This window comes from Amblyomma americanum, chromosome 1 (assembly GCF_052857255.1).
Source record: "Amblyomma americanum isolate KBUSLIRL-KWMA chromosome 1, ASM5285725v1, whole genome shotgun sequence".
Taxonomy (NCBI): Eukaryota; Metazoa; Arthropoda; class Arachnida; order Ixodida; family Ixodidae; genus Amblyomma; species Amblyomma americanum.
This window is the reverse complement of record NC_135497.1, coordinates 192114375-192126930: the sequence shown is the minus strand read 5'-3', so window position 1 is coordinate 192126930 and position 12556 is coordinate 192114375. Positions and strand designations below refer to the sequence as shown.

General features: G+C 47.3%; 1 protein-coding gene across 4 annotated transcripts; it reads left to right on the top strand.

Annotated features, from left to right (window-relative positions):
* Positions 1-139: 139 nt before the first annotated feature.
* Positions 140-12356, top strand: LOC144094347 (uncharacterized). 4 transcript variants are annotated; one of them, XM_077628340.1, is made up of 7 exons: positions 140-469; positions 2772-2939; positions 3573-3703; positions 4699-4818; positions 8596-8898; positions 10671-10770; positions 12079-12356. In XM_077628340.1, the coding sequence occupies exons 1-7, from the start codon at positions 237-239 to the stop codon at positions 12185-12187; spliced, it is 1164 nt and encodes a 387-aa protein (XP_077484466.1). In that variant the 5' UTR covers positions 140-236; the 3' UTR covers positions 12188-12356. The 4 variants fall into 4 exon arrangements, with proteins under 4 accessions (XP_077484466.1, XP_077484461.1, XP_077484453.1 ...); XM_077628335.1 differs by having other exon boundaries at positions 4699-4824; positions 12082-12356; XM_077628327.1 differs by having other exon boundaries at positions 4699-4824.
* The last annotated feature ends 200 nt before the right edge of the window (positions 12357-12556 follow it).

Here is a 12556-nt window from a genome sequence, read left to right as displayed (position 1 = left end):
TGAGGCGGCTGGCTTCGCAAGAGAATGAATGAATGACTGAATGAAATTATTGAGAATATCTCTGTTTCTCCGGGCACGGTTAAAGCGCGCGGCTCGGCTTTTTCTTCACCATGGGTCGCCGTCTCGCGGTGCGCGCCGCCACCCGTCCTTGCGCTCGCAGATGAAGCGCGAGAAGCACGGCGCTCTTTGCCGAGGCCGGGCCTCGCCGAGCGCCTCCCAGCGCAGGGCCCGACGCGATGGAGACACCGCTAAGCAGCCCGGGCCTGAGGTCGCACCGCAGGGCCTCGTCCCCGCCGACGCTGTCGGTGCTGACGCCGACGCCAGTGCAGCCTCGCAGGGCGGCCAGCACGCCGTCCTTCTGCTTCCTGCCCTGTTCGCTCTCCGAGCTGCTGTGGTCGGCCCGCTCGACGCCCACACCACCGCCCAGGCGGTGCGAGACCGAGGCCCAGGTGGCGGCCACTAGCAGGAAGTAAGGCGCACTCCTCCACGCCCCGCCGGTGGCGTCCTGCCCGGCGTTCTTTCGTGCTATTAACCGCTAACACAGCTATGATAAGTAGGTCGCGAGCATCATCCGAGAAGCAGACGATACGCGCGTTTCGTGGTCTCAGCCAAGCTTCTCGTTACTCAGGGCTGCGTCGTAAATAGCACGGCAGTCCAATAGGAATTCCACAAAGTTGAGCGGGAAGCGAAGCGCCGGACCGGGGCTAAGTTTTCTTAACCTGCGAAGATTACGAGACCGTTGCGCAGCTTTCCTGTGTAGCAGCATGGCTGCGCTATAAGGTGGGGGCTAATGACTAATTTATCCTTAAATCTAGCAGCAAGAAACTAGTTGATTGTCGGCAGCGAAAATGAAAGCGAAAGTTTTCAAGCCCTTCGCCGACTGACATCTTCATAGACAATTCAGCGTTATTATAAAATCTCCAATCTCTGGTTTCGCCGATGTTAGTCTGTCCGAAGCCTCTCTCCATGACCTTGAAGTTGCTCGGGAAGGACAACCTGGGTCTCACAAGCCCCACCGGTGGCAGCACCTGTCGTATCAGGGCAGTGGCACATCGCTTAACCGCTGCACCACTGCGCCGGGAAGGCTATGAGGAGTCCCAGTATCTGTAAATGTAAAGTAGATAATGAGCAGTTCTTCCATATATGGACGTCAACCCACTAACGCTATCGCTTTATGCCCTTAAGGCAGATCTTAATTCCGATTTCGCCGACCTTTATCTCAAGCCTGCTTGTTCTAGAAAACGTAGCCTGAACCGAAAGCGAAGTAAAATCCCAAGTGCTAGCACACCTAACTCGCATTTGGCCTCAACCACGTGAATTCGTGCGCCATTTTTTAATGCGCTATAATTACTGGCCGCGGTAAGCGGTTTCAGCGATTCGTGTCTGGTCCTTCTGCGTCACACAAACAGAAAAGAACAAATTTCAACGGGTTACATTCCAACCCAAGGATTTCTCGCAGGAAGCAAATACGGAACCTTCTACCCACGACCAGTTTTCTTTGTTTATTTCCTGGCTTTATAGACACCACAAGAGCAATGTTACTTAACGGATAGAGGTGAACATAAACAGACTCTGCCTCCGTTGACGTCATGAAAAGCTACCGCGCGCTCGCCTTTAAAAAACCTTCGCGCGTCGCCCAGTTGCATCGGCTTCGCGCTGTACATCGACCAGGAAATACGGCCAATGCGTTGCCGTGCCTTAAACAGTGTCTTAAACAGTGTCTTAAACAGTGTCTTAAACAGCGTCTCAAGCACGCCTCAAACACGCCAGTGTCTCAAATAAGAAGAAGAATGATTCAGTGTGAACAAGACGGTGGCGGCAGTGGAACGCAGGGGTTAATTAAGAGGGAATAAAACAAAGCGTTTGCAACGGCCAACAAAAGGTGTTTAGAGTGGTTTGAAAAATAGCCAAGAAGCTATAGTGTGGTCAATTGTTTGCTAAGACATTCAAACCTTGCTCTTGCAGAGCAGACCTGTAATTTTTTTCTGTTTTTATAATACCAGCACCCGGCAAGGCTGCTGGGTGCTGCGTTGCCAACACGGAAGCCGCAGCACTATGATTTTTTCATAATTTTGTCCATGCAGGCGTACACGGACAAGTAATTGATGCTCAGCGTTCGTAGCGTCGTTTGAGGATTGTCTTCGAGGGTGCTGCGCTCCAATGCGAGATGATCTAGCAAAGGAGGAAGCTGTAGAATCTGGTGCTGCTATGTGCAGCTTCGCACAAGGCAATGTACTTCGGAAGATGCTGCGCTCCCTTTTGCGTTCCGCTTCTTTTACGTCCGCCCATACCAGCTGTGCGTGCTGCAGGCGAATTGACCGCCACAAGCGGTATTATGGACGGCGCAGGAACTTCGCCATGTCCCTGTCGGTTATAGCGCTTTTTAAAGCCGTATACCCACGCTCACTTAATTCCAGTGTTCTTGCTGCGCTGAGGAACACAGTCAAGACTGCGTTATACAAATCAGGCACGAAGACTGCGTGTTACGAGCTGCTAATAGCATAGCGCACTTTCGCGGCTCTTTTGTGGACTGCGAGGGGCTAGAAGATGATGTCCAAAGGAATCGCTCACACGACGAAGAAAATTGGAATACAAATGCTATTAGTGAACGTTGTTTCGCTTTTAAACGGGTCGTAACGTTTCGTTATGTACTCGTGAGAGTGTTTAGTCAATTTCGCTTTACCGAGGGCATGCAGCCAATGTATAGTTGCTATCAAATCTAGTCGCCTGCCACACTTAAAGACGCTTTCCTTTGGCGGCCGGTAATGCAGGCAGCCGAAGGCAGCCGACTCGGTGCCGCGGCTGCCATTCCAGAGCTACTGCGCGCGGTGCTGGGAGCCGGATGTGTGGTCACGAAGCACGCAGACCGACCTGCCCGCCGACAGTAGCACGCAGACTGAGCCAGTCACGCTTCTCTACACTGGCCAACTGATGCAAGAGTAGGCTCCGCGTGCGCTTGCGAGCGCTCTGTACGCGCTCATTTGTTTCGTCTCCTCTCAACAACGGCTAAGGTGTTCTGTGAATCGATACTCAAGCAGGCAGAGACTAGCTTTCATGATGCGACAAGACGACGGCAGCCAAAGTATCTGCGATTCATGTTGCCAACTACAGCGAAAACAGAAGTGCGATAAAGAGTGCCCTGTGACAAGCGCTCTTTAATCGCCACGTTGATCGATCTAGGGGTTAATCCAGGAGTCAGACTCTGAATGCACGAAAAACTTTTCAGTGTGCTGTTAAAGGTTAGGTGGCGTTTTACGCCTGCCAACCACTCACTTAAGAGGGGGACGCCATCCCAGAAAATATCTACAGGGAGGAGGACTCGTTAGAAAGTTCTTCGGAGCGGCGAGGAGAGGGGTGGGGGAATTTCAAAGCAATAGATGTATATGTACGAGGCCTGTCAGCAGTTAATATATCTAAACGCCAACAAGAATGTGTGGCTGAAATTCACGACACGTCCAGCACTGTGCAATCTTCGACCAGTGCTGCTCGGCCCACTAATAAAATCATTCTTTTGTCCCTTCAACCCGCACCTCTTCACTGCTGGGTCATCTGACGTTCCACCAACCTCTCAGCGAGGATTCCCGGCACACATTCCGGCGGCTTCTGGATGAACGGTGCTACATGAGCCCATTTTTTGTCACTGTAGCGGCGCTCGGCGTCTTCGTCTTCATCCTGGTCACAGTCTCCACCGTTTTTGGAACAGGTATTGAAGGCGTTATAAACCGTATCTGCTGAAACAGTCGGTCAGGACCATATGTGTGCTTGTGACTGGCTATCAAGCAGGTCCCTGTCAGGTTACGCCAGGGGCGGATTTATGGACCACTCTTGCAGGTTGCGACTGTGGGGGGGGGGGGGCAGAGAGGGGGCGCGGTCGCATTTGAACCATCTATTTTTGAAGTTTGTTCAACCAAAAATGGAACCCTGTTTAGCGGTTGACAAGTGGTTGATACTACGCATTGGCAGTTGGCAAGAAACGTTCCTTTGATTTAGATGTGCTGAAAGTTTTCATTGGCGACTAGCAAAAAGGCAGATGCCCTATCGAATGATCATACAGACGAGAAGCTGCGTTTCAACTCGCACCCGATCCCTACTAATTCTTAAACAGCGCCCGGTAGCCAACCCTCTTTTGAAATAAAGAATTTATTCATTTTTTATTCATTTGTCAAGCAGTTTATGCGGGAAACTCGACTCCTGACATGGTTGACCCTGCACCTCTCAGGCGCGGGTTCGCCACGGCAGTCAGACGTTTATTCCGTGAATACTGAGGGTATTCCGGAATTGCCGGTGTTCCCTCCATTCACCTGTTTATGTGAATCTGCTGTAACTTCCTTCGGGCTGAAGACAATAGCCTCATATTGTAACAAATGATACGCAGGACGTATAGACTGCACTTTGATGGATGCCAATTTAAATATGCTGAAGCGGCAAGGACAATCAGAACTTTTTTTTTTTACAGGGGGTTTAAACGAGACATCTTAGAGGCAATTTGTCAGCATAAAAATATACTCTGGACAATCAGAACTTTTTTTTTTCTACAGGGGGTTTAAACGCGACATCTTAGAGGCAATTTGTCAGCATAAAAATATACTCTCCCACGAATACGCAACACGGTTTCATAGCAAGAAAAAATGATGAGATGACCTTAGGAAATATCTCCTTTAGAGTGAACCGGCGAATCTTCCTATCTACCTCTCGCAGTCAACACAGGCCAGAAAGCGGACAACCTGGAGCTGCTTTCTGATGCGTTCGAAAACGAAGCGCCGGCGGTGGCAGCGGCGGCGCGCAACAACGTCCAGCCCATCACCGCTCCAACAGCAGGTAAAGGTAAAGTTATTTTTTCCTTTGCTCTACAACACGAGCTGGACAGGTCTTCTATTGGCAGTGCGACTTGAAAAACCAAGGTTTTTCCCACAGTTACAGTGCTTCTGTTTTTAGGGCGACGAATGTTTGCTCTAATTCGTCTATATGGCAAATGCCTCTCCGTAGGCATCTACGCATCACATTGTAACCTAAAACTGCCTTGACCTCGAGGCCATAGATGATGCTGCACAATAACTATTCGCCTCCTTCGATTCTATTCCGTTCTCACCGTCCGACGCGGCGAATTGCAGATTGCTCCAAAAGCGGGGGCAGGGAGTCGCTTCATCTAACTGCGCAGGTCGAGAAGAATAACAGCTGATTGGAATTTGAATGTTGTTCATTGTGTAATCTCAGCTCATGGAACAGCTGTAGGTGTCTCTTTATCCTTTGAGGGGGAGGGGGGGGGTAGAAAGTATGTTTTTTGAGCTCTTCTTTTCCTCGACATGCGTAACAAGAAAATAGACTTGTAAGAGGTTGGTGTGCTGTGACAATTTACTGCTACGCTGCCTACAGGTTCTTAAATTACTGCGACCCCTTCAGAAGTGGAAGAATCAGTTCTTACAGAGGGAAATGATGTTTTTTTATGACGCAAAGGCAGCTTCGGTCAAAGAGCGCCATGGAGCAAGGTATTTTTCATCTAGGTAGGGTGGGGCCAAACGCATATTTTGTAAGCATGTTCACCTCAGAGAACCTGAGAACCGGGCCCTGGCGACACTGGTGATCGAACCTCGCACTATCCGCATACGACGCGGATGCTTATATTGATAGGCCGCCGCTGTGGTGTGTAGGAAGAAAAGCAAGATGGGGAGAAAATTTTGAGTTCCTCAGTTTTAGCACCATTGTAAGCAAAATTTACTTCCTATAACTTTGAGTAAGCCTCCTCTTGAGCACTTGCAGTTATATTAACAACAGCTTCCGGAACCATACACAGAAATGCTGCACAAGTACATTTTTTTTCAGCGACAAGTTGTTTATATGAATAAATTTTTTTCGTGTATCACAAGTTTTGCACCAAAACTGCAATATATCCGCAGACCCTTGCTCGGGACTCTTATAGCTTTTGCTAATTATTGTCCAAAAGGTACCTCATTACTTTTTTATGGCCGTGTTAACTACTCTGTGCGGGCTCAGGACAAACTTTAAAGGCGAGATTTTTTACGCATCGGAAGATTAGACAATGCCCATCAATATGCTCATAACAGTATATTACAATATCCCGCAGTTGCCTCTCGATTAAAAATGATGTCCAAGAAAGTTGGATAGTTCAGATAACAAGTAGTAATGCTTAATGCTCGCTGGTCACTCATGTACTGGATGAAATAGAACAAAAGCGATTCGTAAATAACTTCATTACACTAACCTTTATAGGAGAGAAATTGAGCAGGGCATTCAGTTGCTGTGGATGATATTAAAGCAGTACTTTTTTGCACTGAACATAATACCAAATGCAGCGAACTCAGCTACCTAGTATCCGGCCTTTTTGTTTCTTCGCTTACAGATGCGAGCCTCGGTAACCTTAGTAAGTCAATTACTGTAATGCCTTACTGATTGAAACGGATGTCGCCTTGATTTCCGCGGAATCAAGGAAGAGTTTCAAGGTTTCAAGGTTTTTTATTTAGTTTTTTTTTTCGAAATATACAAAACATTTGCTAGACCCATAGCTATTGGCTAGTAAAGGGTCCAGTGATGACATATGCAAAGGTACCCAGTTACTAATCTTATTCAGAAATGTTCCATTCGGAGCATTTCCTCTTTCTCAGAAAGTTTTCAGTCCAAAATGGGCTTGAACGAAGGAAAGAATCTTTAGGAATTTTTAGATAATTTTAAGAATTAGTAGAAAAACAAAAAAAAAATCATGAAGAGTTCACAGAGAATTTTAAGCACTAGTAGGGAAATGAGGGAAATTTTTGTCGGCTAGATATAAAGATTATGGCCAGGGCAGGGTGCAAATCCGGAAAGAGAGTGGCGCAATCAACGGCAGTGCGCAAAGCTTTTTCTTAACTTTCACGCTTTCGCAGCCTTTCACAGTACGACAGTTGCTACCACGCAAACATTTCGAGCGTCCTCTCTTTTTAAGAGGGCCACGAGAAAGATTACAAGAGGGAGCCTAAACGGCGATTAGACTGATCCCCACCACGCCGTCGCCACTCAGATATCAGATTCGCACTATCATTGCAACGTTATTCGATACATTACTGCTACTAATTTACGGCCTCGGTGACGCTGAGGAGCTTTAGGCTCTCTGCCTAACATAAGAAGTCGTCTCTTCCCTTCATGAAGTTAACAGCGCAGTCTAAGACACAGAGGACGAAGAATGAGCACGAACACGACGCTCGTCCTCTGTGTGTGTGTCAAATGATGCTTCGTAACCAACTAGCTCGCCAAAAGGTCTCTACCCTTGCGCTCTCCTTCAGATCACGTTCTTTGCGCTCGCTTTGCGCTGGGCCTCCGGCAACGCGTTTCTCACGACGCCGCTGCATAGCGATAATGCGATACGTTGTGCCTCTCACCTACGCCACATGTTGTTTGATTAAGCTTTCGATGGGTGAGGTATAAATTATTCCAACCTCAACTTTACTTTTTTTTTCGCTTTTTGAAATTAGGGTGCAGGCCTATACGACAGATCGACGAGCATGGGTTGTAATTAACGGTAGTAAGATTGAGCTGACACTTGCCTGAGTTGTAAAAGTAGTGTGCAAGATAGCAGCACGTGCTAGTCATTTATGCACTTGTTTCCTTTGCTTCTGTCGAGAAGTGTATTTTGAGCAAGTAAAGCTAGAAACTAGATTCTGAACAAGCTTTTCTTTAATGTATAGCAGGTGGTGACGGCGACGTCACTACTGCTTGAAATACGTGAATAAGAGAGAAAAATAAAATTCAAATACGCGCAGTGAGCAGTAATCGGCAAATTCTCGGGCTTTAGCCTTTATTACTGCCTACGGGAAGCAAGAAGTAATGAAAAAATGGTGCAGAATAGCGGAAAAAAAAGCGGAGATTTTCCAACCTCTTGAAGGCAAAAATTGCCAAGGATAGGAATTTTCGGATATACGTCAATTTTCGATAATGGCATGGGGCATCACTCGGGTTATCTCCCACCTGCTCTCTAACGCGCAGGCATTCCACAGCTTATTCATATCCCGCATTCAAACATTCAACCTCTTCGAACTCGCCATAATTATAATCGTTCACTTAAAGGAGACACACCAAATTGCAGTCTAACGCGATTTGAAGGAGGTACTTCAGGCCTAATCTACTCGAAACAAATTGCTCTAACACGGTTTATTTTTGCAAGAGGGCTGCAGCGAATGCACGAGTTTAGCTAGACTAAGGGTCCCTTTATCCTTTACTGTCATGTTTGTTGCGGACAAAGTTACCGTCATGCCAGGAAAAATTTGTGGGACCATTTTGGCCGGAACGAATGTGCAACACCCTACCTCTCTTGACTCAAATTCCTTTGGTTTCTTAAGAAAAGGAAACTTAGAGACAATATTTATTCTCCTACACAACGATATTACTGATTCTGGTTTACGAAAACAATAAATGAACGTTCTGTTGGTTGCGTCGCCGCTACTTTTATTCATAGCTGGGCAATAAAACTGCAAAGAGACGAGCGGGAACTACTAGTCACCCTTCTTTTGTGTGGCACCACCCCCTCGCCAATACTCGACGTGGAAAAGCACAAATGAATGCTGTACGGCAAACTGAGCCTAAAACGATGCTTCCCCATGCTCGCAGCGCGTGGTACCGCAGTCAAGCTGGAGACTCCGAAGCTTACGGCTAAGACGCGCAGACCCTTGCGGGGAGCTTCGGCGAAAGCTCATAAGGCTACCAGGGCCTTGCTCCGACGTCCACAGAAGGGTGTACGCGGCACGAACTTCAAAGCGAAAACAACTCCGACCGCGTGGAGGACAGGGGATGCGTCCTTAGAAGCGAACACGACGTCCACTACGCTGAGGACAGAAGCCTTTTCAACACCCACTTCTACGACAATGGCCTCTACTACAGCCTCCTCTACGACAGCCACGGCCCGACGCCCAAGTACGTGCGCTTATCCGTGGGCGCTCACCGCTCTTCACATGAAATCCCGAGATATTATTGTTATGGTCTGCACAGGTTGAGGAAAATGTCGGCCGTTGCAGTTTACCGTTTCGTTTCCGCCAATTTTTTTGTGAGAGCGCAGTGCAACAAGGAGAGGTTTGTATTTAGCTCTTGGCTAGCCGGCCGAAAGCGTGCTAACGTGTGCCAGCCTTTCTTAGACTCACTTGCATGAATTACGCAACTTCTAGTGGCTTATTGCTGATTGACAGCCGCCGGCTGTAGCCTTCCGCGTCTATGTTACTAAGCATCGTCTGCGTCTGTGCACTGCACTTAGAACGTTTAATACGCACGCAAGAAAATTCCGCTCAGAGAGCCTTCTGGGGGCCCAATCGATGGCGCCTCTTGTATTAAAACGCTATTCCAATCAACAGCGACGCTATTCACATGAATGATCGCATCGATGGCTGTTCCTTCGAACACGAAGGAACAGCAATCGGTGCAATCATTCATATAGGGTGTCATAATAGTCGAAGTAACTTTCTGACGGGCTAGTTGCTACATATTCATTTCTGAAGGCTGTGCGCTAAAAAAGAAAACGCTCACAGGAAAAAAGGAGGACAGACGACAGGAAGGAAGCGCAACTTTCCACTTTAACTAAAGTGGAAAGTTGCGCTTCTTTCCTGTCGTATGTCCTCCTTTTTCCTTGTGAACGTTTCTTTAGCGCACAGCCTTCAGAAATGAATAGTCGATAGTTCCCCAATATAGCGCTCAAACTTCTCGGTCTCCAATTGCCACGTTGGATATCAGTATGCTCTGTAGTATGCCCCTCTCCGTGGACATTCACTGAAAAACGAATGTAAGTAAACGTGACGCGTTACCGCGCCATTTCTTACGGTGCCGCTGAAGGGCCGTGGAAGTGCGTGACCCTTAGCCGCGTCACGAAGGATTCATAAGTGAAGTCACTTTTAAACCCTACGACCATCGCAAGTGACCAATACCTGTCGCACGACCTCTATGACTCGCTGGTGTGAATGCGTCTTTAAACTATTAGGGCGAAAACCTTTAATGGCTCATACTATCGTCCGTTCGCAGAGGGTGTTGCATGTTTAACTCGGGAACTAAAAAAAGATAGCAGAAAAGGGTGGTTGTTTCAGATAGAGGAGAAAAAAAATGAACCTAAAAGCCAAGTTTGATGACTGTAGAGTAATTATTTAATTAAAGATAGGCAAACATATCAAAATTGCGTTGAACTAGCGCGGACGTCGATATACCCAGGAAAACGGTGGGACGTCACGTCCACCTGAAGTCGTCACGGCATAGTGAAAATTGTCACAGAATAGTCGGAAGAACGTCGAATTTGTGTCAAATTAGATGGAAAAATGTGTAATTAAGCGTAATTATTACTTCAAATTCCCGAAGGTTGTACAATTTGGGTATCGATATAGCCACGGGAACGTTGCGACCTCACATCCACCCGATGTCGTCACAGCATAGTGAAAATTGTCACATAATTGTCGAAGAAACGTGGGATTTGTGTCATAATAGAGGGGAAAATGTGTAATTGAGCGTAATTAATACTTAAGATCCCTGAAATATGTATAATTTGGGAATCAATATAGCCACGGGAACGGTGTGACGTCACATCCACCAGAAGCCGTCACGGCACAGCGAAAATTGTCACAGAATGGTCGGCTTTCGCCTCTCAACACTTTAGTTGCCAATGTGTCTCGTAGTTTTTTATGGGGCAGCGCATGCTCTCAAACACTTCTCAGGACCTCGGATTGTAGGCAGCCGCAACTACGTGACGCACAACGGCCACCTGGTGGAGGTGATTGGAGATGCTTTAACATTAACATCCGGCGCCGAGGAAAGGTGAGCCCAGAGCTTTTTTAGTTTCATTCTTTTGTCCTGCAATATTGCGTATCATGTTAATCGAGATAACCTAAACAACAAAAATACGACGCTGAGTAAGGATTCTATTCGGAAAAAATAGGTTATACTGTACACTCAACGGTCTTCTTTATGTCGTCCTCTTCGAAACATGTTAAAAACAGCGAAAAGTTTAAAGGGGCTCTGAAACACCTTTCGAGGAAAGCACATCAACCCGCCCAATCTCTGCATTGTGTTTTCATGAAAACCTGAATCAAATAATACACTTCTACACGCAGCAGAGGACCCACAATCAAGCGCGAAAGTTGACGAGCCCTTCCCGCCGAATTCATGCTCGCACCCTCTTCCGTCGCTCGTATCTACGTATACATGTTGAGAGGTGGCTACTGGTTAGATTCTTTTAGACGTCAGGCAGCTACCAAGGCTGTGGCCAATAAGCCGCCTAGCTCCGGCGGGTCAGGAAGCTTTCCCCCGGAGGAGGGGCCGGCTGAGGAGCGCCGACCTTCCAGCGTGCAAAAAGTGACGAGAGGAGATGGAAAAGCGCGAAGACGCGGAAATTCGAATTTTGACTACAGATAACTCAGCTTCTACAAAACGCATTAGAAAATTTCTTGCTGGACAATATTCGTGAAGAGGCGTGCTTTAACATCCCAGCCATGCTGGAGATTTATTAAAGCCCCTTTCAGGGCCCCTTTAAGGGCCAAGTTGCGGCTCGTGCAGACCCATGCGACCACCTCGGCCGATCCCACAAGTATGGATCGTCACCTCTTCCTGTGAAGATGCCCTTTACGAGTAGTGTTTGCTGTTAGCTTTTGACGTTTTGTCCCGTGCCTCTGTCAGCATCCTCTGTCAACAGTCGCCTTACCATTCTAGGCGTGCTGGATGTATATTACATGCTGCTGACGGGCGCTATCTGAAAGGGAAAGAATGAGCTATTCATTTACTTAAGAGAAAAAGTATACAGCTAGAACAGTAGGAATGAAACAGGGGAGATGGAAATTTTCGCTCTATGAAGTTCCTCCGCATTAAAAACAAAAGCTATAGGAAGCAAGGAAAAGCGTCCGTGAGCTAGAAATGCAAGGACTTACTGACGCTAAAGAAAAGTGCCAAGCTAATTACGCTGTACTATAGAAGACGTGTGCTTGTGTGGAGCTTTCAATGTGTAAACAGTACCACACTCGGTGCCAGGGCCACTATTCAGCTCGTATTTATATTTCCGTGAAATTTAGCCTCTCTAACATCACCGAATGCTGGTTAAGAGGCTGTATTTTCTTTGCTCTCTTGGTGCAGCAGCGACGAGGACCAGCAGGTGGCGACAGAAGACGATGTTGCCCCCGAGCGGATGAGGTCTCAAGCGTCGCCCACAACACACACCGGTTTCTTGGAGGAGATCATTTAGCACACACCAGGGTGGAGCGAGTGCGCACTCATGTAACGGAAGTGGATTGCCGCTGTGCCTATCAGAGAGAGGCAAAAAAACAGACAAACAAAAAGAAATGGAGCCGCCCTTTCTTTGTGGTGTGCTGAAGGTGTCATGATATCTACAGTGCTTAAAAACATAGAAAAGTTTTTTTTTTTATTCCCGGCCTAAAGCGAGGAAAATGTAGGCAAACAACACTCGCTGATTCAGCTATTCCGTATTCTGATGCGTTGTACATATACATCATGGGGCACAACCGAGAGCGCGTTACACCCCTGCTTAGAAGAACAAACCTGGCCTCGTATCTAGCCTCGGTGTCCAAGCCTGTAATTGAAAATTACTAATTAT